The 27,204-nt window shown below is 51.0% G+C and overlaps 1 protein-coding gene across 3 annotated transcripts in view; it reads left to right on the plus strand.

Moving 5' to 3' along the window:
* GALNT18 (polypeptide N-acetylgalactosaminyltransferase 18) overlaps nucleotides 1-15,590 on the plus strand; it is a 288,108-nt gene extending 272,518 nt beyond the window's left edge. For 2 of the 3 annotated variants that reach the window (XM_014456606.2, XM_023754535.1), the window contains 2 exons: nucleotides 1,983-2,147; nucleotides 15,169-15,587. In XM_014456606.2, the coding sequence (XP_014312092.1) occupies nucleotides 1,983-2,147; nucleotides 15,169-15,315 (312 nt within the window). In that variant the 3' untranslated portion in view covers nucleotides 15,316-15,587. Of the gene's footprint in view, nucleotides 1-1,982; nucleotides 2,148-15,168 lie in introns of all 3 variants that reach the window. The other variant, XM_006089610.3, reaches the window with a different exon arrangement.
* Nucleotides 15,591-27,204: the final 11,614 nt, after the last annotated feature.

Consider the following 27,204-nt stretch of genomic DNA (forward strand, 5'->3'; position numbering starts at 1 on the left):
CAGTTACCTCCAAACCTTCCTTCCTGAATCTTCTCTCAAGTCAACCTTCTCTACATAACTTTTCTCTTCTAAGTTCTGGTAACTTCTTTCTCCTCTCACCCGTTTGAGCCTAGGAGTGATAACAGCTCCATGTTACCATCCTCAGGGACCTATCCTATCCCTGTGGTGCCCTTGCACCCACCCACGGCATTGAGAACTGTGTCTTCATTACATTATATCCGTGGCAGTTCCTCTCTGTTGAGTGTACCATCTGTTCCTGCTGGGACCTTGATTTATACCCTGGCCCGAGGTTCTTCTTAGGTCTGAAGTGACCCTGCCTGTCTCTCCACTCACTCCCTGGACTTCCAGGCACCAGGAAAGTGTGGTCCTGAAGAACCTCCCCTTACTTTCCCTCCTTACATGCACTGCCCGCCTCGCCCCATGGTTCCTTTCATTCCCTGCACTCAGGTTTTAAAAGTCCTATCAACCACCTCCTTTAACTAAAGCAAGAACTACTTCATTTTGCCATTGGGGATGAATAAAATATTTACCAGTGAGAACTTTGAATAGATCAAGATAATAAGAGGGCCCACCCTGAATTCTAACCTAAAGCAAAGAAATGTGGTATCTGGATTTGCCCAGAGGTCTAACCATAGGTGGGGTGTCAATTCCTTTAGGAGTGTGAAGAAAGGGGCTCACAGAGCCCTGTGACTGCCCACTTAGAGCCCTTGTTGGGAGCCACTGCTCAGGGAAGGCCAGGACTCATGTCCTTTCCTCTCCACCAGGACCAGCAAATGACAGCGCATGGGACAGCCCTGTTTTTGTAAGGAAAGCATCACCGGAATGCAGCCACTGGTTCCTGTGTTAACAGTGACTGTGTCCATGCTTCAATGGCAGGGCCCTCTGTGCAGAAACAGTTAACACAGCAGTGACTCTGGCCCTTACAAGGCTGGCCCTCACAAGGCTGGCCCTTACAAGGCTGGCCCTTGACTAGTGTCTGAGAACTTAGATTTCAGGAGGGTTCCCACCATTCCCACTCTGCTACGAGTAGCTCACGGTGCCTACACTGGTTGTATAAACTGTATGGTTTATACTAAATACCTGCTTTCCTTCTGGAAGCCGGAACTTTCTTACATACCAGGCAGAGGCTACCTATGTGAAGAGCCCCCCCAAAAAAACCCTGGGTGCTTGGTCTGTAAGAGCACTTCACGCGGGCTGTCTCAGCTCCTTGTGGGGGAATTGTGTGCATCCTCTGTGACCTCTGAGAGAGAACCTTGGAAGCTTGGACCTGGTTTCCCCAGACTTCGCCCCTTGTGCCCTTTCCCTTCGCTGATTTGATCTGTATCCTTTCACTGTGATAAATCGTAGCCGTGAGTACAGCCATGTGCTGAGTCCTGTGAGTCAGTGAATCACTGAACCTGGGGCTGGTCTTGGGGACCTCTCCATACTCCTGCAAAGCCAGAAATATTTGCCATCTGGCCCTTTAAGAAAAAGTTTGCCAACCCCTGCTGTGCACAGTCCTAAGATGGATGGAAGTCACCTGTTGTATATCTCCTATCCCCCAGACTCCAAACCCCCTAATAGTGTCCAGGTTTCCTGCTCTCTAACTACTGGCCACGCACAGTATCTTGCATAAAGTATTTATGGAGGGAGAAGTCAGCAAGCCTGTAAATAATGGATTCAAGAAGTGCTTTTTAAACGGTGGGTGGTGAAATCAGTTTAAAAGGTTTGACCAATGCTTTTCAATGGAAGAACAGAATAGAAAGCATTTGCATTTAGGGAGGCTAAGTTTCATTTCTTGAAAAGTTTGTTTCAATTGTACATGTGGACCAGATGCTGTGCTGGATGGAAATGTAAAAGGGAGTCGTCTAGTCCATTGCAATAGAAAACATATGAAGGTCATTGGATTGTAATCCCTTCGCCAGATGCTTGGGGAGACACCCTGCTAACCCTCCCCATCTCTCCGGTCGTCAGCATGTAACCTCCTTCTCCCCCACCCCCAGAACGTGTACTACACGAGCAGTCAGCAGATCCATGTGGGCGTCCTGAGCCCCACGGTTGACGACGACGACAACCGGTGCCTGGTGGACGTCAACAGCCGGCCGCGGCTCATCGAGTGCAGTTACGCCAAAGCCAAGAGGATGAAGCTTCACTGGCAGTTCTCTCAGGTAACAGCCCAGGAGGAGGCAGAGCAAAGGGAATGGGGAGGGGCCCAGGGGCCAGGGAGGGCCTGGGAGGAGAGGGACACTGTGGCTAGAGGGAGGTGTGACTCCAGGCAACTCTCGGGATTTATTGAGCACTTACTATATGCCAGGGGTTTCACATACATCAGTTCATTGGGTGTTATTATTATATTGTCATTGTTGCTGTTTTATTATCATTTTATTTAAGTTTTCGATGTAAGGAAGCAGGCTCAGAGTTGCGAGTCACCTGTACAAAGTCACACAGTAAGAGTAGGGCTGGGATTTAAACTTGGGTTTCTCTGGCTTTAAACCCTCGAATTTCTTCTACACAAGCTCCTTCTCAGGACATGAAGCCCAGCCTCCCAGGTATAGACAGTGCTGGGACCCTTCTGATCTATGACCCCTCTGCCTGCCTTCCTCCCAGTAGGGGTCGCTCTAGGGGACGAGGTTACCACACAGGGCAGTGTCTTGGGACATTTTGTAAAGGGCAGTCTGCCTTGACTCACTGAGAGAGGAGGCAGGCAAGAGGAGCCAGGATTTCCTGGAATGGTCCCTGGAGGTCATGGCCCAGCCAGGCACCTGCCACTCGGGGACTTTGTGTCAGCCGGATACGAGTGTTCTGGAACTAAAGTAAGTTCCCTGGCCCCTTCAGAGGCCTTGCTCCTCCCAGGAGCTCTGGAATCACCAGGAAAACAGCTCCATCTGTGCGGCCCCGGCCTCTCTGTGTCCAGCCTCATGCAGTTCGATGTTGATAAGCATGGCAACTCCATCTCAAAGGTGACACTGAGATTAAGTCACTTGGCCAAGATCACACAGCCCAAGCGTGGCCGAGCTGGAGTTCCAACAGGCCGGCTGAATCTGACCCCAGGCTGCTTCAATATCCCAGCCCCCCAGGCAGGCCCATCTGCCTCCTTTTCAGCCCTCGCAGACAGATAGCCTTCCCACATATGCTCCAAGGTTGCGGACGGGATGGCTCAGCTCATCTGTGCAGATCTGAATGCCTTGGTGCCCCTCACTAACCCTCATCTCATCTCTCCATCTGTGATTGGGACAGAGAAAGGAACAAAACAATGGGTGTCCTTGAAACAGACCCTCCAAAATCCAGCTCCTTCCTTCCCTCATCTCAGCACATGGCATTGAACAGGGAGCCCAGCACGATTCCTGCTTGAAGGGACACAGTGAGCAACAAAGCAGGCCATGTAGGCACATGGGGACGGGGCAGCCTTCGGCCACTTAGGCATCTTTCTAACTGAAACTCCCAGAATGCTTTGATCCTTCTACCAAGGAAACTATTTGAAAATGATATTTTTAAATCCCTATTTGCAAATCCAGAGAGCTACTCTTACTTGATATTTTGAAATTAACATTTGTGAAATTTTTGTTTAAAGCAAAATGATCAATATTTATCAAGCAACCTGGAATCTCTCCCCAAGCCCACATTGGTTAGGAGCTGCTCTTGACAAGGCCAGAGGATGCTGGGAGACTCTTAAATACCTAAAGTCGTGTTCTTAGACATGTTTTCTTGCAACAGGTTTTAATCTTTGCAAATTTCATGGGGAACCTACCAACTAGAATTTTCCAGTGCAGAAGTTGGGCTGAAAGGAGCTTTTAATGGTGCATTTTAAATCTCCTTTCCGGTTGCACAGTCTGCATTATTTACTCCCCTGAGGGCTGCATTTAAACTCCACAGACACTCAGGCTGAATTAATTTCAAAATAATCTAGTGCGATTCTCCCCCGATCGCCTACAAAGAAGATAGGCATTTGCATATCTTAGTGTTCCATCTCATACCCTGACTTTCTGTTTAATGCCTTTTCTCTAACTCTGGGAAGCCCTTCTGAATTTCCAATGCTTCCGGGATGAATCGGGACAGCGCTCGATTCTGACACTGAGAAACCAGGTTTGATGAAAACATCTCTTGGCAACACGGACGCACACGGCTCTAAGGAGAAATTTCCCAATAATGAACATTCTTTCCTTCAGTCGTTCATCAAACATTTATGAAGCACAGGGGTCTGGGCAAGAGGGATGCAGATGTGAGTCAAACGGGGCCTCTGCTCAGAGGAGCTCCTGGCCATGTAAACACACCACACTGGGTGATGAGAGCAGAAAGGAGGGGGAGGGTGTTCTGGGACCCCAGGCTGACAGACCTCAGGGAACATTCGAGGCTTGTTTGATCTAGATCTTGGAAGTTGTAGGACAGTTCCCAGGTGTAGAAAGAGAGAAGAACATCCCATGTAGAGGCTCAGCCTGGGCAAAGGCAAGAAAAAGCAGAGCACACTTGAGAAATGGAAATCAGGTTTGGTGTGGGTGGAATTTAGAATTTTCCATGGGGCATAAGAGAGATGAGACTTAAGAGTAAAGTGTGAGCAGATAATGGTGGTCGCCGGGAGCCACGCTAAGAAGTTTAGATTTCACCTTAAAAGCAAAGGGAGAAACTAAGGGAGATACTTAAGCAACGGATTGTGGTGATGGGGTCTGAGTCCCTCCGGCAGCAGAGTACAAGTGGGACGGAAGAAAAGGGGCTGCAGACAGGCAAGCAGGGTAAGAGGCTGCTCCATTCTCCCTGTGAGAGAAGTGGTGACTTGGCTGGCACGGGGGCCTGGGGCCAGGCAGCTGTTGGGTGGACTTGGACAGTCATTTTAAGTCTATTGGAAATAGTGATGGGTTAAGTGGAGGTAGTTGTGAAGGGGGCTTATTAATCCAAGGCCACCCCAGGACAGCTTCCTCATAGTCAGGGTTGTCCTGACATGAGGTTGGTAGTTCGGAGAAGAGGTGGGCTCAGGGAACACTGGGCAGGCCATCTGAGGCTATACAGCTCTAAACGGAACTGGACTGGATGGTGGTAAGGGCTTGCCACCCCTGAAATTTTGCCATTCGAAGTTGAAGTTAGACAGCAGTCCTGAGAAGGGCTTTCCCACCTAGAAACCCCACTGGGCCTGCCTTAGTGAAAAGCAGCATGAATTTGAAAATTAGCTGAGTTCTTGTTTGAGGGTCATATTTACCCCACTTTATGGAATCGTTTGTTATTTCACTCCCTGCCCCTGTCTTCTGTCAGCCGGTAGACTGAAGGTCAGGGCTGTCTTCCACTTTCAGAATCTCCAATCCCTCTTGAGAAGCCTGAGACAGAGCAGATGTCCAGTGTGCTATTGATCGAAGGAAGGAGTCCCTGATTTAACAACTCACAAATATTAATTAAAGGCCTCTGATGTGCTAGGAGCTAGGTTTGGGGAGACACAAAGATGAACAAAATCCTTCGATGGTCCTCCTTGCATGCATGCATGCTGAAAATAAAGAAAATAAAAAACAGTACGACTGTACTTCCAGGACATTTCAATGTAATAGGCAAAGCACCCTGCTCAGTTGGAAATCCCTAGTTCCTACAGAAAACACTTGTAGATGGTAGCACATCCCAACTGCATGCACTAAGTGGGGTGCTCAAAGTCACAGGGCCAATGTGCACTTCTCCCTCTACTGTAACTCCAGATGGAGGGAGGCGGGGAGGTGGAGATGTTTTATACTAAAACTAGAGGCCCAGTGCACGAAATTCATGCACTGGTAGGGTCCCTAACTGCTCTCAGTCAGGTACTCCCTCCCTCTCCCCAGCCAGCCCCGCCGTCGTCGAACTCCTGGATGAACTCCCCATCGAGGAGACAATTTGCATACTATGCTTTTATTATATAGGACAAGTGTGTGCATGGTATGGAGTACACATTTGTATGAAGATCTTTTAAAACAGGAGGCTTTGATGAATCGTCAGGTACTCAGACTGTAGTTCATGCTGCCCCCCAGACTGGGGTGTGTCGCCACTCCCATTGGCTGCCAGGTTCTTTGGTGAAAACATTAGCAGGGCCCATCTGGGAGACAAGGGCACACAGATCAGTGTTCCACCGGCGGCCGTCCCCACACCTCCGCCCTGTGCTGCCTCCTTCTCAGTGCAGCGTGTATGCATTTTCTAAATGAGGACCATCCAGGACAACAAGAGGTTTCTATTAACGCCAGGAGAGAAGAGAGTTTCCAGAGTATGAGGAGACCGACTGGAGGAGTGCTGAGCACAGAGCCAAGCCCGCCTGTCCAGGGACAATTGGCCCTGATTGGTGGGGTCCAATTTGATAAATTGATGCAAGATGAGTAACCCACTCAGAACAGAACCTGTCTGCAGAGCACATTTCCCAGGGAGCACCGCTAATTCTGCCAAAGAATTTCCCAACACCAGGGAGGAGGGGCTCTGACTTTCTCCCGCTCCAGCCCCCACGCTGTGCCAGGAAGTCCAACTTTGAGAACCATTTGTGCTGAGCAGAAAGACTCTAGCCGGGTATTTCATTGTGGCTTTGGAATAAAACAGCTTTTCATTTCCATGTCACATGAAGGGGCAAGTGCGAAACTGTCCAGCTTGGGGACTGGCAAAGCTCTGTTCAGGCCCTGGCTGTTTCCTTAGTTATCGTTAGCGGATGGCAGTCAGCACCCCCTTCTCCCCCCTGCTCACCCCACAGAGATCAGGAGCCAGGACCAGGTGCGATGGCTCAGCTCCCCACTACGCAGACCTCGGGGAGGTTTGGAAATGTAGTTATCAAGCATTTACATGGTGCTTACTATGTGCCTGGTACTACTGTAACTGATTTATAAAGATTACTTGGTCCCCATGATAATGTCATTAGGTACTTTAATTATCCTCATTCTACAGCTGAGGAAACTGAGGCCCAGAAGAACTGAATAATTTGTCCAAGGTCAAATCTGGGAATTCTGTCCAATTTGGGGCCCACACTGCCTTGGTCTCACCTCTGGAAAGCCAGCGGATGGCAGCTATGGCAGCTCCGGGCTGGGTCTCCCTGCCAAGCCATGTCGCAGGTGTGCCTGAACTGGCTGGATTCCCGCCCCCTTAGCACACTCCCTCCTGCCATCCCGCTGTCTTCATCCTCCCCTCCCCCACCTCCACCTTTCCTTTCACACTTGACGTTGCCATTGCTCCATCCTCAGTCCACTGGAGCTTCACCACAAATCCCAGGCCCGTCTCCCTCGGCCACCAAGTCTCCTTGAAGAAAGACAAACACCAAAGAGCTTATTGAATCAATGCAGCATTGGCTATTCCTGGCACAGAGAGACCCCTTTCCCCTACAAAATGGCTTAATCTCAGGTGTCTGTAACCAGCACTAACATCCCACCTATGCTTTCAAATATTTGAATACTGATTATAAACTGCTTAACCTGGAAACTCCTGCGCCCACTGTGCTTAAAGCAGTGGTTCTCAACCTTGGCTGCACATTAGAATCACCTGGGAATCTTTTTAAAATCCTGATTTCTGGGCCTCATTCTCCGGAAATTCTGTTTCTTTGTTATGGGGTGGGGCCACAACATTGGTAACAAAGAAACAGAATTTCCGGAGAATGAGACCCAGAAATCAGGATTTTAAAAAGATTCCCAGGTGATTCTAAGGTGCAGCCAAGGTTGAGAACCACTGGAAAGCCAAAGCCCCACGGGGCCACTTGCCCCTGGAAAATTCATTAGAAAGGAGAGTGGAAGGGGAGCTCTGAAATGAACAGAGCATACAGGATGCAGTCCGCACACGACCTCCTGGTGATCGAAACTGTGAGACCTGTGCGAGCTCAGGCCAGACGCTCCAAATGCCGCTCCTCAGGGAGGTCAGTGCCAGCAACCAGCTGGGCCCAGCCCTTTCCCCGGACAAGGTGATGGTGTTTGAGGTCCCCTCTGTGGTCCCGGACCAGCACCACCAGCACCAGCAGCAGCACCGAGAAGTTTAAAGAAATGCATTTTGAGCCTCATTGGAGACCTACTGGATCAGAAAAGTGGAGCCCAGTGATCTATGGTTTAACAAGCCTTTTAGGAGCTCTGTCTAATCCATCTACCAAGCCTACAGCTCCAGGGGGGAGCCAGGTTGCTTAGTCTGGTGCTAGCTGTTCCACCCCGAGCTGCCACAGACACATGCCTGGGGAAACTGAGGTAGGGAGGAAGGGCCACTCGATCTGGGGTCAGCTCCTCAATCCCTCAGCCCCAGGGACTAATGGGCGACCATAGATCTGCATGTGCCTGTGGACATGGTCAGTGCTCCACGTGGAGACAGGGTCAGTGCCCCCAGTGCTCTGGCTCCTTTTGCAAAGGACAAGACTGAAGCCCAGATCAGCATTTAGCCAGGGTCATGGCCAGGGAGAGCCAGGGGCAGGGCTGGGAGCAGGGGCCCATGTCCTTGGGTTCCGCTCCCACCGCCTCTCATACCCTTGCTAGTCACCACTCCAGCGAGGCCCAGAAGGAGAACGCACCAAGCTGGGGGCTGGGCACCCAGCTCTAGGGATTATTATTAGGCTTCTTAAGTCTGTACATTCAGCTTTCGATTTTTTTAATGCTGTTTCCATATTTAATTTGGTTCCTTTTCCAATTAAGCTCTCTGTATGCCACAGCATCTCTCCTGCCAGGTTTAATTGCCCTTATTTAAATTCTTTAATTAAAAGTATTATGTGTTTCCAGATCCTGTAGTTGTAAGTATTACACAAATAATTTAGATGACTGGACTAGTAAACCACGTGACTGCACCCTCCACAGGGGGCGGGGCCGGGTGGGGGTTCTGCATCAAGCCTCAGCCCCCCAGAGCCCTGGGTCTGGCCCAGAGGCTGCTGGCTGGCCCTGGGTGTGAGGACAAGAGCCTGCTAACAGGTCCCTGCTTCCTTCCTCCCTCCAATGCTTAATGCTCAACACAGCAGAGTGACATGGTTAACAGGTCAGTCCTACTCTGCAGTGGCTGGCCCTGTCACCAGGTAAAATGCCAAAGTTCATCCTGTGGCTCTAAGGCCCCACACAACCTGCCCCACACTCACCTCTTGGGCCTCATCTCCTATGCCTACCCCCATGCCTACTCTGAGCCGGGGCCTCTGTGCTGTTCTCCAAACACACCAGGCCTCTATCTGAGCGGGAGCTTTGCTCTGGGCCCTGGGACTCTCCCCAGATATCCCCTGGGCTAACTCCTTTCCTTCACATCTTGCTCATATCTCACTTTCTCAGTGAGGCTCACTCTGACCACCTCTTACCATTGCAGTCTGCCTCACCACCATGCCCGAACCCTCTCACCCGGCTTGTCTTGGTCCATTCAGGCTGCTATAACAAAACGACCATAGATTGTGTGGCTTAAACAACAAACATTTATTTTGAAGGCTGGGAAGTCCAAGGATAAGGTGCCAGTAAATGCAGTGTCTGGTGAGAGCCCTCTTTCCAGTTTGCATATGGCAGCCTTCTCACTGTCCTTACGTAGGGGCAGGGGACGGGGGGAGAGGTGAGAGAGAGAGAGAGAGAGGTCATCCCTCTCATGTCTCTTCATATAATCCCATTCATGAGGATTCCATGCCCGCCTCCAAATACCATCACATAGGGGATTGGGCCTTCAACATGAATTTTAGAGGCACAAACATGCACACACACTGCTCTACATTTTTGTGCAGCCTATCACCTTCTAACACACTATAGAATTTATCGTTTGCTCCTCCTCCTAGAATAGTCTTCACTAAGATAAGGATTATTTCTTGTTTGGTCACTGATGTTCCTGACACACAGTAGGCATTCATTAAATATCAGATGGATGGATGGATAGATGGATGGATGGATGGATGGATGGATGGATGGATGGATGGATGGATGGATGAGTGGATGGGTGAATGGATGGATGGATTGATGGATGGCAGAGAGTTTTCAAAAGAACTAGATCAAACTGGCTCTTCAGAGCCTCTTGGAGGTCAAGTTGATTTTCCTCTCTGGTCAAGAAGACCCCAGGTGTTGGGGCACGAACAGTCAAGAAGACCCCAGGTGTTGGGGCACGAACAGCTGTCAGTCTAGTCCACTCCCTTGAGACAGGCAAGGAGTGGAGTAAATGGTGGGTGGGCAGGCCACTTATTCTGGTGGGGAATAGTAAAGGGGACAGGCTCCCAGGATCCCCACCTAACTCTACCACTGCCTGACCATGTGATCCTGGGCAAGGCTCCTGACCTCTCTGAGCCTCAGTCTCCAATCCTATAAAATGGTGATAATTAGCATCTCCACCTCTCAGGGTTATTGTTAGGAATACGTGAGATCGGGCATGTAAAGCATTTGATACAGTACTGGGCATATGGTCAATAGTGTTAACTGTTGTTACTTTTATCCCAGGTGCAAAGCCTGCAGGTAGAGATACAGTTGGTAGCAACACCAGGCTGCTCCCAAGGGGGCTGAACTCACCAGGGAGGGACTGAGTGGAGGAAGGGAAGGCTCCTTTCCAATGGCGGTGAATGGAACTTGCCCAGAGAGAGGCAAGACCCCAGAGTTTGTTCAGTGAGAGAGGTCAAGGTCTGAGAAGGAAGACATGAGGGAGAAAGCGCCAGGGGCCAGTGCTAGCTCTAGCACCAAGGGGTGGCCTGGCCCTTCTCCCCCTACTCCAGATGTCTTTCCAAGATGCATGCCTGGGCTCTGCTCATTGGGGCCTCCAGGGTGGCCTGACTTCTCCGTTATAGAAGATTCTCCTTTCAGAGCCTCCAGACAGGGAGCTCTCCTTGGCCTCACACCCTGCCCTCCCTGCAGCCCCACACACGCTCACAGAGGCGGTGCTTCTCCACACCCTACCCTGCTCTTGGCCTCACTCCATTTCTTCCACATTCTTCCCAGAGGCCACCCTGGCTGTTTCTGCCCCAGGGTCATCACACTTCCTGTCTCTAGGGTGCCGAGGGCATGGTTGGGCCAGGGTAGGGCCTGGGAAATGTCATAGTTGAATCTCCGAAGGAACACTTTACTTCTCAGAGACTGCCCCTGTCTTCCTCTCTCAGCCTTGGCACGGTGCCCTGCAGAAGGCTCAGAATGTTCCTGAGTGGCTGCTGGGAAAGGAGGCGGCCTCGGCCTCCTGTCTGGGACCAGTTCCTCCAAGCTTCCGTGGCCCAGGGTTTGCTGAAGCAGCCTGGCCCAGCCCCTGAGGACATGCTGAGCAGTCAAATTTCCAGTAGAATGGAAGGGCACTTGGTCTGGCCCCATCTGCTTGCTGTGCACTGTTTCTGGATCCCCCACCCCATTCTATGAACAGCCTCATATCCGTTTGTTGTTTGTAGCTGATAAAGGGACTTCCCATCTGTCCTGCTCATCCTCCAGTAATCAGGACAGAAGTGATCATCTGACCCTAGAGATAATGGAACCAGAAGAGTGGGCGGCTGCCCAGGGCCACACAGCTGACCACCAGAAAAGAAGCATCCTAGTTCAGCACTCTCCCCTTTTCATCTCACCCCCTGGAGTGCCGAACCCCCAGCAGACGTGGTGAATAAGAGAGCTGGCTGGTTTCATCCAGCCCTGCCTGCGCTGCACTCCCAGCAGTGGGTAGGACCACCGGGCTGGCCGGATGTTGGAGCGTCAGGAGAAGCTGGATACAGTTCCACTGAAGAAGCACCGGCCACATGGCCCAGCCTGTGCGTGGGCAGCAGATGTGCTTGGTCTGGAGGCTGCGAGCTTTTACACAGAAGCCATAGAAACTGGGCCAGGCAGAGCCATGGGCTGGCCTTGTTTGGAGCAAGTGTCACAGGGATGCCTCTGTGTCCAAAAGTCCAGCCTTTGAGGGATAGGATGGGGCCTATCCTTGCGGATGTCCGCCACAGTCCCAGCATGGTTCATGGTTCGGGACTGTGGTGTGACCACCAACAGTGCCCATTCCTTGGCTGTGTTGCAAGGGCCTATTTATTGTTCAGTGGAAATGAGGTGGTTTGTGCTCTGTGATCAGTTCTGAGAGACACAAAACAAAAGGGGGGCAACCAGAATGGGGAAAGTCTACAAAATTCTTCCATAAGAAACTCAACGTGGAAAAGCATAGAACTGGGGGACATGGGCCTCACCTTCCCCTGTCAGAAGGGAAGAGGTGGAGAAGCAGGAGCTGACCCAAGTGTGGGACCCCTAGGGGTGTTCTGGGTTCCCTTGCTGGATGCCCCTGACCTTAGTTCAACAGGAGGAGAATGCTCCTAGGAGCAGCCACTGGGGAAAGAAAGTGCTGGTTTGGGGGCTGTCCCTGCAGGTGGACATGCAGAGCTAAAGGGCCTGAGGCCCAAGTGCAGAGCCATTCAGGTTGCAGATGAGAACAAGAGGATCAGCTTCAAAGTCTCTTCCCACATGGGGACTCTTCCCACATGAGTCCTTTCTGAGCCCCTGTCTCATGGCCACTGGTCCGGTCCTGTCAGGACATCACCTGTAGGTTTCTCTCTGGCTGCACCTGGGGGGACCCCATGAGGTCACTGTTTCAATTCCCCCTTTGTTCTGATGTCTCTGCGATCCTAGGGGCAGTGAGTCACTGCTCTCCTCAGAGGAGGTGCTGGCTGGGCTGGGCTGCTTCACTCACTCAAATGCTTCAGAAGAGGTTTTCTGTCTGCAAGGCCATCTCCCACACACCAGACCTTGGGAAGTTCCACACCCGCTTGTGACACACACGCACGCACACACGCGCGCATACACACACACACACACACACACACACACACACACACGGACTTCACCATCTGGCTTCTCACTCCCCCGCCTCCTTCATACTCGGCTCAAAGTTCCTCCTGGGAGCTGGAATTTTGTTTTAGTTTTTTTAACTGAAGAACAGCACATACACACAGAAACATGCAAATATACGTACAAAAATAAATGCTCAACTTAATTATTTAAAACCAAGTAAATGCCTATGCAAGCACCACCCTGGTCAGAAAGAGCACCCCACCAGCACCCCAGAAGCCCCCTTCTTGCTTCCTGTCATTTGCCACCCGCTCCACCCCAAAGGTAACCCCACCCTGACTTGAACACTGTGGTTTTATTTTGCCTGCTTGGGAAGTTTATAGAAGTAGGATTATGTATATATTCTGCCTGGTTTCCTTTGCTAACGTTGTATTTGTGAAATTCACCCCTCTTGAGCAGAGCGCCAGTGTGTCCGTTTTTGATGCTGCATAGTATTCCTTTATGTGAGTCACCGCTGTTTTCTATCCGCCCTCCTATTGATGGATGGTTGGGTTGTTTCCAGGTTGGAGCTTTTACAAATCATGTTTCAGAAGGCACCTGGAGACCTGTCTGTGGTGCACACCTTTCTGCTAGTTGTATAGCTATAGGTACAGCTGTTGGGTCGCAGGGAAGTGTCTGTTCAGCTGGGGCAGATACTGCCAGTTTTCTCGGTGGTTGTGAGAACTGAGTCTCAATGTGCTCTTGAGATGTCAGTTGTTGCCAGGGGGGTGGTGGTGGCAGACTGGGGATGACTTCCAGAAAGGACTTCCGTCTCCCTCGCTCACAGTGGGCTGTTCGCTGGGATGGGCATGGGTGCAGCTGGGGGTGGGCTCAGAGTCTCCCTCTCTTTGCTGCCAGGCCTGCCAGGGCAAACCTGAGCATGGTCACCCCGTCCCGTGACCGATTCCCTTCTTACCTATGTAAGTCATGACAGCCAGATTAATGATCACCTGTCGTGTTCCATCCAAGCTTTTTGCTGGATGTTGAGGGGACAGAAATTGATAAAACATAGAACTCTCAGTCCAGAGGGGGAAAAGACAAGTAAATAAGAACTTTTACTGTCCTTCAATAAGTGCTGAGCAGGGGGGAAAAGCACGAGATGGAGAACACCGCACCAGCTGGGGAACTGGAAGGGAGGAGGAGGCAGGAGCTGGTAGAAGGTGAGAAGCCTCTGGAGAAAGGAGCAGGCGCCGAGCCTTCAGTGACTATGGCTTAGCCTGAAGCAGACAGAGCATGGAGAGGACCCCAGGCACAGGGCACAGCTTGTTCAACATCTAGGAATCCTGAGAAAATGTAAATGCGTTCAGCAAACTACACAGAGTTTTGTATCACTGCAGTTCAAGGTGTGCAAGTTGAGGGGGACCGGGCCAGAGAGAGACACAGCACCACACCATGAGCATGCCCTACAGAGCTGGGCTCTGTCTTCCAGGCCAGATACGCATCTGAAAGGATCACTACTCCCTGCCTCCTGAAGTGGGAAGGGGATCAGCGAGGAGGCTGATGCAGTTGTCAGGGGAGAGAAGATGGTGGCCTGAATCAGGGCAAGTACGAAGGGATAGCAATAAGGAGACAGTCACGAGGCCTGAAGAAGGTGGAATTGACAGGAATCGGTGCCTAATGAGATGCTGGGGAGAGGTGGACATATACTGAAAATGCCCAGCTTTCCCACAATGATGCCTGGTTATGGCTGAGATGGGAAACACAGTATGTTCTGGGGGAAAGGTGAGCTTTAGCATATACTCAAGTACCATTAAGCTACAAGGGGCCCACTTACATGGACCACCACCCAACCCAAGCAATTCCACTCGTTTGGGAGGCCAAAGCCCAGCTGAGCACATTTCCAGTAAAACTCAGAGATACTCAAAATGCTGACACCCAGCCACATAGCCAGCAGCCCCAGGGTGTTTGGGGTATAAACAGAGTGTGCATGGCTACAGAACATTCCCGAACACCAGCAGCATGGGGAAACCATGCATATCTAGGGATGAGGGAGCCCAGTGGCCTTACAGACAGAATCCAGGAGCCTAAACTTGGTTGAGACCAGCACTGGCTCTAGAGGTCCAGTTGGGAGCACAGACCCTAAAAGCAGGAGGTCTGGTGATACTGAAATTCAGGCCAATCACGGGGTGGTCCCAAGGAGCTAGGCTTTTCAGAGCAGGGGCCCAGCCTATGGTTATGGAGAATAGGGCTTAATCCCCCAGAGAGGAGCCGTAGGAGCAACCCAGCATGCTGTACCCCAGCCAGGTAGACGGACATCGGGGTGGGGTATCTCTGTTCTAGTGAAAAGCTAGGGCTCTGTGAGGAAAACTTACACACAAGGTCATTCTCAGGGAGGAGATCAACACATCAGAGATGGGAGCCCGAAGCTTCATGGGAATGCAGGCCCCAGACCTCCCGTGGCCTCATTGGATCCCAGACATCTAGACGCACACATAGTCCCAGCCGGCACCAGCCGCTAGGCCTCAGGCTCCCCGGACCTCCCCATGTTGCCTGGATACCCTCTGACTCCACCCTCTGCCCTGGCTCCTAGGGAGGCCCCATCCAGAACCTCAAGTCCAAGCGCTGCCTGGAGCTGCAGGAGAACAGCGACTTGGAGTTCGGCTTCCAGCTGGTGCTGCAGAAGTGTTCGGGCCAGCGCTGGAGCATCACCAACGTCCTGAGGAGCCTGGCGTCCTGACCCGCAGGGACCCGCCCCGCCCGCCCTTTTGCTACTGTGTAGCACCTGCTGCAAGTTGCCTGCTGTCCGCGTGGGTGGTTGGAAGTCCTGGAGCCAGGTTGGTGGGCCCCCCTTAAAGAGCTTTCTATTTCCTATTCAATTTTCAAGCAGTTTCTAGGAAGATGCTGAATGGTGGGTGAAGGTAGTGAATATCATAAACTATTTTGCAACTGTAAATAGGGGACAAATGGAAAATATTTATAACTGTCAATAAAATACTATTATTAAGAAAAGGGTTTCTGCCATCTTTTGTGCCTGGTGGAGATTCATGCCCAGCTCCTCTGACCCTGGAGTTCTCACAGCCCAAGACACATCCCTGCTTGCCCTGCCAGCTCCATGCTCCTGAGAAAGGAGGCCCTTGGGCCCTGCAAGCAGTGGCAGTGTGTTGTGCGAGCCGCCAGCTTTCTTTGTGAGGCTCAGGGTGGCGAGAAGGCCACTGTGAGCTCGGGGCACCTTGTCTGGAAGACGGCCTCCGTTCTTCGTTCCCAGAGAAAGCAGGAGTGCTCACTGGCCCCTGGAGCGCCCTCCGCTGGCCATCTGCTGGCTCCAGTACGCTGTCCTCTCCTGAAGTCACCTCCATCACCTCCCAGTGCACAGCTCAGCCCCTCAGCAGTGACACCGCCCACACAGCAAATGCCCCATCCAGTCGTCAGCTCCATCTGTTAGCTCCTCCCATGAATCGTGGTGCATTCGCTTCCCTTCCCAAGACTATTGGAACAAAGAACCACAAACTTGGTGGCTCAAACTACACACTCTATCGGGTTCTGGAGGGTAGGAGTCTGAGATCGAGGTGTGAGCAGCGTTGGTTCCTTCTGAGTGCTGTGAGGAGACTCTCTCTCCAAGCCCCGGTGCTCAGGCGCTGCCTGGCCTGCAGAAGGCCATCTCCTTCCTGTGTCTTCTGTCGTCTTTCCTCTGTTTGTCTGTGTCCAAATTTTCTCCTTTTTTTAAGGACACCAGTCATGTTGGATAAGGGCCCACGCTAATGACCTCATTTGCACTCGATTACCTCTATAAAAACCCTATTTTCAAATACAGTCCCATTCGGAGGCACTGGGATTGAGGACACATCTTCCTGGGGGGACACAACTCAACCCATGGCTTGGCTCAGTCAGTTAGGGCTCCCAGTCACCCGCCTGGGCCCAGCCTGGGGAAACTGGTGACTATCCTTCTTGCAGCCTGTTGCCCAATCCTCTGTCCCTCCAGCAGCGTCCCCTGAGTGTTTCTTGTTCAAGAGACCGTCCTCTGGTGGGGGCTCCTGTGTTTAGTTTGCAGGACACCGCCCCCAGCACCACCTCCAACACCTTAGTTCATACTAGAGCTATGATAAGTGACAGGCTAGACCAGTAGTCAGCAAACTCATTAGTCAACAGAGCCAAATATCAACAGTACAACGATTGAAATTTCTTTTGAGAGCCAAATTTTTTAAACTTAAACTATATAAGTAGGAACATTGTTATTAACTTAATTAGGGTACTCCTAAGGCTTAGGAAGAGCCACACTCAAGGGGCCAAAGAGCCTCATGTGGCTCGTGAGCCGCAGTTTGCCGACCGCGGGGCTAGACTGAAGTAGGAGAGGGAACTCTTTCTCGACAGGTTCCAGCCCCCACTCACCCCCCTTCAAGTTCTCTGGGGCCCTGCAGTTACCTGTTTGGGATCAGTAATTTATAGCTGAAAAACTGATAACACAGAGAAACCTCCTGCACCTAAGGGACCCCAAGGGAAGAGGGACCTCCTGTCTCGCCACCTTTGCACACCGAGAACCTCATCTAGCACGGGATTCACCCTAGAGGGGCCCACGGGAGCTTCCCAGGCCACTGCCATAAACAGAATTTCCGGAGGATGAGGCCCAGAAATCAGGATTTTAAAAAGACTCCCATGTGATTCTAATGTGCAGCCAAGGCTGAGAACCACTGTTCTAAAGTCACTCTCAGTTCTAGTCTCACTCTACCCACCTCCTCTCTCCCTCTAAAATACCACTTCCTGTTCTTCACCATCACTCACACGTGCTTCCCGTCCCCGGTGCTCCCAAGTCCAGTCCCCAGGCCACCAGAATCAGCATTGCCTGGGAACGTATTAGAAATACACTTCTCAAGCTCCACCTGAACCTCCCAAATCATAAACAATCCAGGTTTTAACAAGCCCTCCAGTGATTCTGCTTCTCTGCTAAAGTCTGAGAACGACTGCCCAGCACTACCCTGAGCCGGTGCACACACGCCCTCCCTCCTGCACTGGCCCAGGCCTCATTCGCAGCAACATCCGTTCATACCGCCCCACCTGTTCACACCTCAACATCACACCCCATCCAGAGTGTCCCTGTGCCCACCTACCTCCCATCATCCCTGCCACACCACGTCCCATGAGGAGCGGGAGGACCAAGAGCATGGGCTCTGGAGCCAGACAGCCCAGTTCATCCCTGCCCTGCCATTTTCCAGCTGAATGACCTTGAGCAAATACTTAACCCAGTGGTTCTCAACCTTCTGGCCCTTTAAGTACAGTTCCTCATGTTGTGACCCAACCATAAAATTATTTTTGTTGCTACTTCATAACTGTAATGTTGCTACTGTTATGAATCGTAATGTAAATATCTGATATGCAGGATGGTCTGTGAAAGGGTCGTTCGACTGCCAAAGAGTCTTAACCTCTTTGTGCCTCCATTTCCCTCCCCCCTTAAAAATGGAGATACTAATACAGTGGGGCCTTGACTTACGAGTTTAATTCGTTCCGAGACCGAGCTCGTTAAGGAGCTCGTTAACTCAAATTACTCTATCAACTCAATGCAAAAAATCCGCCTAGAGACAGCTGGTATCTCAAAAAACTCGTTAGTAGGGACACTCGTAAAGTCAAGGCCCCCACTGTACTGCAAATTTTTATGGGGTTGTTATAAAAATGAGATGAGTAAATTTATGTAAAGCAGAACAGTGATGGGAACATAATAAGTGCTCTAACATCTGAGCTATTATTATTTCATCCATTGACATCCTGACACCCAGTCGCTGTCACCAATATCCACCCCTTTATGCCAACCCACACCCACATTTCCCCTTCCTGTCGACATCCATAGCCCACCCCACCTGCACTGACAACACCCACTCATGTCTGTTCCACCTGCCTGGAGGCATTTGTCTTATACCCATCGCTACCTTCACCCCCACCCCTGCACACCCCACCCTCCTGCCCTCTTACCAGAGGCACCCCCGACCCCGACATCAACCACTCCCAACAACATTACCCCAAGAAGAAAACCCAAGAATGACGCCCTCCCCCATAAGCTAACCTGGGGCAGTTAAAACAGGACAGGGGCAGCTCCCTCCTGGGATACCACTCACCATCTCCCTGAGCCCAGTTGCCCGGGCCCTGGCGGAGAAGGCTCTGCGATGGCCTGGAGGGCCCTGACCTCCTAGGAGTGGGGAATACGTGGCCAGCCCAGGCTCCACTATATGTTGGAGGTATAAAGGTCAGAAGTCCAGGGCCATGTAACTCCAAAGCAGAGGCACTGGATGTGTGTGGAGCAGGCAGGAGGGTTAGGAGGCCCCAGCCCATCCCAGCCCCAGCCCACCCCAGCCTCATCTCATCCCAGCCTCAGTCCATCCCAGCCCACCCCAGCCTCAACCCATCCCAGCCTCAGTCCATCCCAGCCCCAGCCTCAGCCCATCCCAGCCCCAGCCCCAGCCCACCCCAGCCTCAGCCCATCCCAGCCCCAGCCTCAGCCCATCCCAGCCTCAGCCCACCCCAGCCCCAGCCCATCCCAGCCTCAGCTGGCTGCTTTTCCTGCTGTTGCTGTAAGCTCATTAACAGCTGTTTAGGGCTCTTGAACACCCTGGGGTGAGATCATTATTTTTTTAATGATTTGCACATTAAACAACTTTTGTTTCCTGTTTCTACTGCCTTTGCTGATACTAGAAAAGCCTTTTTAGCCCCGTGTGACAAGAGCCCCTTGACAGCCAGCCCTGCTGCCTGGCCCACAGCTCATGAAGGAGACAGGCTCCTCTGTCCCCGCTGCAAGACGGACGCAACTGTCTGCAGAAAGAGTGGCGCAAGCCATCAGTGGCCTGGCCATATCCTGACTGGCCCTGCAGGTCACCTGCCTACAGCTCCTGCAGCTTCCTGCATCCCCGTCTGAGGCCCTTTTCTGGCCCCAGGCACATGCTCGGACTGGAATACCAGAGAGTTTATCTCTCAGGAACAATCTTCTGTCAGTGAGGGGTGGGCCTCCTGACCCTCCACAGGAATACATGGCAGGTCTGAGCCTCCAGTCTTCCAAAGGTCCCCAGTGGGACTGAGCCCCAGTGGCCCACCTTGATGCACCCCTTCTTCCCCGCTCCCTGTCTCATCTCCCCTTTTCTTTCCTGTGCTGCCCTCTCCCAAATGCTCATCTCTAGGGCTGCCGCTGGGAGATACAGCTCACTCCCACTCCTCCTGCACAATGCCCCCCCATGAACACCAGTGCCCCCCAAATCCACATCTATACCCCGGGCCTGATCTCCCACTGCTGATAGGCTCTGGACAGCTGGGTGCTGTTCCTCAGATAATGCTGACCTATGTGCTGAAAGCAGACCTATCACTCCTCCTCCCAGGCCTACCCCAGTGACACCACCCTCACTCTCGCCCCTAACCCCCTCACTCCTCAGCCTCCCACCTGTATCTCAGTCCCCCAGGCAGTATGCCTCCTGATAACCCGGTAATATTCCCCGGGCCCCTTCATCGCCCACATGGACCCGCCCCCTCACCTCCGGTCTCTCCCACGCCATGCCTCATCTGTCCTCCACACGCAGTAGTCACAGGGCTCTTTCTGAAATGCAAATATGATCACATTCCTTCCTGGCCTAAAACCTTCAGTGGGTCTCATCAAAAATGGAAAATGAATAACACAGGCACCGGACTCAGAGGTTTTTCCTTCAGCAGGTCCAGAGGCTGTGCCTAAAGCCTCCAGGATGGGGACTTTGGACACAGGGTGGGCTGTGGATGTGAGGAGCCCTGGCTTCTTGGCGGTCACACCCACTGGACATCGGCAGCCCACTCCTCCAGGGATGTTCGTTTCCCATGTCTTCGTTCCTTTGTTCAGAAGCTTTTCTTGAGAAATGTAGTAGTTTGTTAGGGCTCCTGTAACAAAGTCCCACGGACTGGTGTCTTAAACGACAGAAATGTGTAGTTTCACAGTTCTGGAGACCAGAGGTCCAAGGTCCCAGTGTCAGCAGGTTGGATCCTCTGAGGGCTGTGAGGAAAGGACGTGTGCCAGGCCCCTCTCCTGGGCTTACAGGTGGCTGTCCTCTTTCTCTGTCTCTACATTGTCTGCCCTCTGTGCATGCCTGTCTCTGCTTCCAAATTTCCTCTTCTTAAAAGGACACCAGTTGTATTGGATTAGGGTCCATCTTAGTGACCTCATTTTAACCTCATGACCCCTGGAAAGACCCTATCTCCAAATGAGGTCACATTCTAAGGTGCAGGGGTTGAGGACTTCAACATATAAGTTTTGGGTCCATGTCCCAGGGCTGCTGCTGCCACCCTCACAACAGCCCCTAGGGGGCACTGTACTCCCTTTGTGCTCTGTCCAAATCCTCCCCCTGTGTTCCTTGGTGAGGCACACCAGGATTTCTGAAAGGGACTGAGCTACCAAAGGGGACTCCATGGAAATGATCCACAGACCAAGGACAGCCTGGGAGTCATTTCCCCCCAGTACTTTCTGCTCCCCTAGGATGTTTTAGCCACAGCTTTCCATAGACCTGGTCACCCTCAGTTCCTGACAGTGAAAATGCCCCTGCTATAACCTGATCCCTTCCTGACTAGGGCAAAAAAGACCCTTCAGTACTCGCGTACGAGTCAGGACCTTGGCTAGATATAGATGGTGCGCTAGGGGGCTAACTGAAGAGTTTAATGAGGGTGACAGCAGTGTGGGCAGGGTAAGGTGAAACTCCCAAAGACAGCAAGAGTGGAAGCTCATGGGACAGAGAGGGAGGGGTGCTTCCAAACCCCACTGACAGCTGCTTTCATGGAAGTGGGCTGTTCAATAGGATCCATGGCCAACTTAGGAGGAGCCCCCACTGTAGAACCCACAGCCCAGCAGAGAGGGAGCCTTTAGAGGGGTTGGGAAAATACCTCCACATCTCCTTCCTCCTGCTGTCAGATAGTCAACCAAAGCCGCCCATTGGCCAAACCCAGCTGGAGGCAGAAGGTGGAGGAGCCACTGAAGTGGTCCACAGAGCAGGCCAGGGGGCAGCTGGAAAAGGCTTCAGGCCACCTCACTGCCTCTCCCATCTTCCTAGTCACATCTCTCCCTCAGCCTCTGAATGCCTCCTGCACTGAAACCAACCATACCACATGCTTCTCCTTTTAGCTATTCCTTTTACTGATGTGAAAGGGAGAGGAGAAAGGAGAGAGGTCTCCCCATCTCCAGATTGAGTCCCTAAGGATTTTGTCAGCCTTGCCGCCTCCTGTCCAATCCCTCAGGGTCATCAAGACTCGGGCCTCCTTCAATAGCCTCAGCCCTTCCTGACCATCTCTGGGGACCAGGAGTTGGACTCAATGCTGTAAAAGAGCCTAGAATGGGCCTCGACCTTGTGCACTGGACTAGCTAACAGATCCCTTCCATTTGAGTGCATTTGGTTGGTCAGGGCTGCCTAGAGTAATGTGTTAGGAAAGATTCTTAGTCTCTGGCTTCCACGGGGAAGAGAACCAGAGAGGATGAGCCAGAGAGAGGCCTATTTGGCCTTTCCATCAGCCCTTCCCCCACTGCATTGTGCTGCTCCAGAAGGTGTCCTCCCAGATGGGCCTGCATCTCTCCATGGGCCTCAGCTCACTGGGCAGGGGCTCTGGAGCCCCTCATTGGCTGGGTGCTGCTGCCAAGAGGCTCCCTACTCATCAGCGCTGTGTCCTGCCCCACAGCCCCAAACACTGGTCATTGCAGTCACCTGCCCAAATTGCATAGACCCTCCAGCAGCAGGCACGCTGCCCTCAGCCCTTCCCCTTTTGGGCTTTGGCCCCCTCCCCATCCCTGCCAGGGGAGAGGGCTGAAGTTCAGTGTGCCTGCTCACCTGTACCATGCTTGGTGTCTGGGGAAAGTCACAGGCCAGGAAGGTCCTAAACATAATCATAATAACAACAAACATTTGATTCTATGGCCAGGTACTGAAGTAAATACTTTCCATGTATTTTCTCATTTAATATTCATTATAACATCAGGAAGCAACTATTATTATCACCACCATTTTATAGGAAGGAAAATGGAGTCATGGACAGACCAAATCATTCTGTAAGGACGTATAACTAGTAAGAGACAGAGGTTGGATTTGAACTCAGGCTGACTGTAGAGCCTGTTCTCTTAGCCTCTACTACACCATTCTGCCTCCCTTGGGGACCCTGGGAGCCCCACAGTAACCGTACACTCCAAGTGTGCATTGATGCCAGTGCTCCTCCCTGAGGCTATACCTGGATCACTAACACCTATAGGAGCACCGGACCTGACCCAGACCTGTACTAGGGTCTTGCCAACTCACTGTACCCTACAAGATAGGTTCCATTCTCAGCATCATTTTATAGATGAAGAAACCAAGGCATAGAAGTCAAATAGCTTGCCCAGTGGTTGTAGCCAGAATTTGAACTCAGACCCCCTGCTTTAAGGCTGTGGTGTTAACCACTGGGCAACACCACCTGCCAGCCACCTGGCTGACTCTGTGTGATAAGGGATCCACAGGTGGTGCCAAGGCCACCGGGAGCCAGCCTCACTGGGCTCCACAGGAAATGGCTGTAAAGACTGCCCCCATTTCAGTTTCCTGATGAGCCTGACCTTCCAAACGTGACCACAGTGAGAGTGTGATTAATGAGCCAATTATTTCTGTGGAAGACATCGTGCAAAATAAATAGCCCATTTCCCTTCAATTTACTGTTTTAATAAATAAATAGTGCTCCATGCTCGGGGTTTGTTTATTGCTGCTCATACCTGAAAGTTCGTGATGAATCTTCATGTTGTTTATTTCTAAAATTAATCAGATCTGCCCAACGACTTTGAAATATAGGACCGCATTTGTCCTTCGATGTTAACAACAGGACAGCCAGGTGGAGCCCCGGGGAGAGGCAGGGCTGGGGGGTAGCGTGAGCAGAGGGCAGGATGCTCGGTGCTCTGGACCCATGCCCGTGCATGCCCACCCATAGAACCACAGTCAGGGAGGCTCACAACGTAGCTCCATGATTGATGGTTCAAGGGAGATCACAAGGACGGACAAGGGCAGAGGAGGAGCAAAAACTTCTCTTTCCTCTGCTTCAGTTGTGGATTCAAACAAGAACAGTCTGTCCAGAATCCACCCAATGGGCCAAACTGTAAAAGGCCTTCACCTCCTCTTCAGCAGTCATGAGTGATTGCATAGTCATGTATTCAACCGGCTATCTTTTGTAGAGCTCTTTCCATGCCTCAGTTTTCTTAACTATAAAATGGGGGTGATAATAATAATATTATATGAGAAAGTAAATGCAAAGTACTTCATAAGGAACACACAAAGAGAAGTGCCTAAGATTCACCCAGAGGGAGCCATGTCCTGTTTTGTTTGTGTAATTTGGATGTCTGCTTGTGTTGGACTACCCCGTTACTTAAGTCAATAAATTGCCTTTGCAGCTTAAGCTGGTTTTAGTTGGATTTTCTGTAATTTGCAACCAAAAGAATCTTGACTAGTGAGGTTATTTTGAGAATTGAGACAACTAAAGTACACAAAGTTACAGTGCCTGGCACATAGTGAGCACTTGACAAACATTAGCTGCTATTCTTCTTCTTGGACCCATTGGATTGGTGGGGCCACATAGCAGGCTGTTTAGATGAGGTACTGAAGAGCTTCCTGGGAGAACACTAACCCTAAGGGACGAGGAATTCAGTGCCTACCACTGATTCAGAAAGAAAACCTTCATCAGCAGGACGGAGCAGGGGGTGGATTCTGAGGAGAGCCTGGTGTCTGTCAGTCAGCTCCACCTGGTTCAGCCCCACTGAACGTCCAAGTGTGTGCTCGGTGGAGGGGCGAGTGAAATGGAACGGGGAAGGCTGGAAGTTCCTGACTTCACGCTGTGTGCTCTCTTCCATTTGGCTGCTAACATCACTCAGCACAGGAAGGGGAGCGAGGCGGACTCCCCCGCTTCGCAGTAGAGCCCAGGAACCCTCGTCACTGTGAGGCGTCTCGGGCTGAAAGGTCAGTTAGGGCTAGTTTGCTCTGAGGAGCCAAACTCCCCAAATAAACAAGCTTAGTCTCTTTAAGACATGGCTTCTAAGCATTCAACACATGCAGGCTTTGAGGGGGACAGAAAAATAAAATACAGGTTCTGCATTAGCGGTTCATTATCTAAAGAAACATGTGTGTGTATGTACACCAGGATGGATGGATGGATGGATGGATAGATGGATGGATGGGTGACTCAACAAAGTACATCAATAGCATCTATGGTTTGCTCATATGAACCTAATGGATCTTCATAAAATATTAACCATGATTTTGAGCTCATATGCTCCATCTGTTACCCTATTAAGTTAACCAGTGCCTCTGTGACACGCTGAGAATTGCCATTTGAGGTAGAACTAAACATATTTGAGCTGACATCTTTATAGTTTTTTATCTCCCATGCAGGTCTGCATAGCAGCAAAGGCTGTAATGAAACCAGCACAAATATTAGATGCCTTTGTTGGAGATGTACTTATAGATCCCTTCTTTCCCAATGAACATAGCCCTTGCCTAGCTCATCCCCGAGGCCTGGCCCCAGCACCTCTTTGGAGGAGAGGAGGAAATAGACGTGAGCTCTAGCTAACCTGAATTACCACTCACCTGTTCTCCCCTGTTCTCCTGAACTACCAGCAAGAACATTCACATTTTAGCTCTTGTTGACTTCCTGAGCTCTGCATGTTGCCCTGATACAAAGCAATCCTCCCCCTTGGAAAGGCCAAAGCTTCATCCCTTAATTCCTTATATAAACCCTTTGTTTCAACCCTGGGTCTGAACAATCACATCTTCAGACCTTTGATAGCTCTGAGGAGAGCTAAATTCCCTTGTGGTTTCAGAGGAATAATAGTGTGGGGATAGTTAAGAGTGAGGAACAAAAAAATTGTAAGAGAACAGTACCTACAACTAGATGGCAATACTTTTGATGCTCTGTTGCTAGGAGCATACATATTAAGGACGGTTATGTCTTCTTGGAGAATTGACCTCTTTATCATTATGTAATGTCCGCTTTATCCCTGATAATTTTCCTTGGTTTGAACTTCACTGCCTGAAATTACTATAACTACTCCTGCTTTCTTTTTATTGGTGTTAGCATGGCATAGCTTTCTCTATCCATTTAGTTTTAATCTATGTGTCTTTATCTTTAAAGTGGTTTCTTGGGTCTTGTTTTTTTGATCCACTTTGACAATCTTGTAATTGGTGCATTTAGTGATCATTGATGTAGTTGGATTAGTAGCTACCATATTGGTTACTGTGTTCTATTTGTTGCCTTGTTCTTTATTCATCAATTATAGTTCAGGTTTCCATCGCCCTACACTGTTCCCAAGAGGGTTTCAGCTCATGGGTTTCTGTTCCTATAAGTTGTGATCTCTGGATTCGCTTGTTGGTCTCTCCAGTTTGGGGGCAGCAATTTGTCCTAGGACTTCACTCTCCTTATGGATCTGAGAGGAGTTGTTGAATTTTCACTTCTCAGGGTGGTAACTTCCAAGCTCCCTACATGCTGGATCGGAAACCGGGGGGAAGCGGGGGGGCTTTTTCATCAATATTTCTAAAATCCTAGGGGAAGTGAACAATTTTCTAGCAAAATACAAGTTACTTAAATTGATCCCAAAATACATCAAAATCTTGAATGACCATGGGAAAAACTTGGCAGAGTTTTAAAGACCTGGCCCAGGACACCTGGTAAGGAGAGGTGTTTGGCTTGTGCTTTCACCCTCCTTCTGTGGACCTGGGAGAAGCAATGGGGGACAGGGGCAAGCGTCACTTGTCCAACTTGTGCACCTGCTGCATACCTCCTGGGGAGTCAAGCCCTCCGAGAGGCAGGCACATGGCCGATTTTGACCCCCTTGTACCTACATTCCTGAACTCCTGCAATAACCCCACCCCGCAGCTTGTCTGTGCGTGTCTCCTCTGTGGCCTCACGGAGCCTGAGCCACTGCAGGTGCCTTGCCTCACACAGACAGCCAAGGTCCCCGGGAGGTCGCCCTGGGTTGCAGGGCATCCCAGTGCTTCTGCCCTTTGATGGTCTTGTGAACTGTGGCTTAGGGAAACCTTGGAAGCAGCTGTCCACGGGACTAGGGATGACCCTGGAGTTCCAGACAGCACCTGCCTCTAGTACCCACCTGCCATCCCCAAAGCAGAAGGCCACACATGAGGTGAATTCATCAATTATAGTTCAGGTTTCCATCGCCCTACACTGTTCCCAAGTGTGGACAGGGCCAGCCAGGTGCGCAGTCAGCTCTGCTCAGCCAGGCCCTGCCAGACTGGGGGTTTCTCGTCTCTCATCCTGACTGTGCTGACGGTGCATCTTCAAACTCCGCTAAACGATGAGACGGCCTTTTAGCTGCAATACACCAACCCAATTTGGGAGCCCAAATGACATGGCTCCATCTCATTGGCAGGAATTACGGCTCTTGAATTGGGCACAAGCTGCAGAATAAGTGAAATTGTTGACAAAGAGAAATGTGTTTGAAAACATGACGTGATCTATGGTTAAAGCCTGTGAATTCTGCATCCATCTCAGAAATATTCTATTTCCAGAGCAATTTCTTCACTAACTAGCTATCTCTGGAATGGACCATATGTCTTTTTCATTACCGTGTCAGCCCTGCCCCTGTTGGCAACAGTTCCAGCTGCTAAGCTCCTGATTCCCCATCCACAGGCTC

The sequence above is a fragment of the Myotis lucifugus genome, unplaced genomic scaffold, assembly GCF_000147115.1.
Source record: "Myotis lucifugus unplaced genomic scaffold, Myoluc2.0 scaffold_61, whole genome shotgun sequence".
NCBI classification, from domain to species: domain Eukaryota; kingdom Metazoa; phylum Chordata; class Mammalia; order Chiroptera; family Vespertilionidae; genus Myotis; species Myotis lucifugus.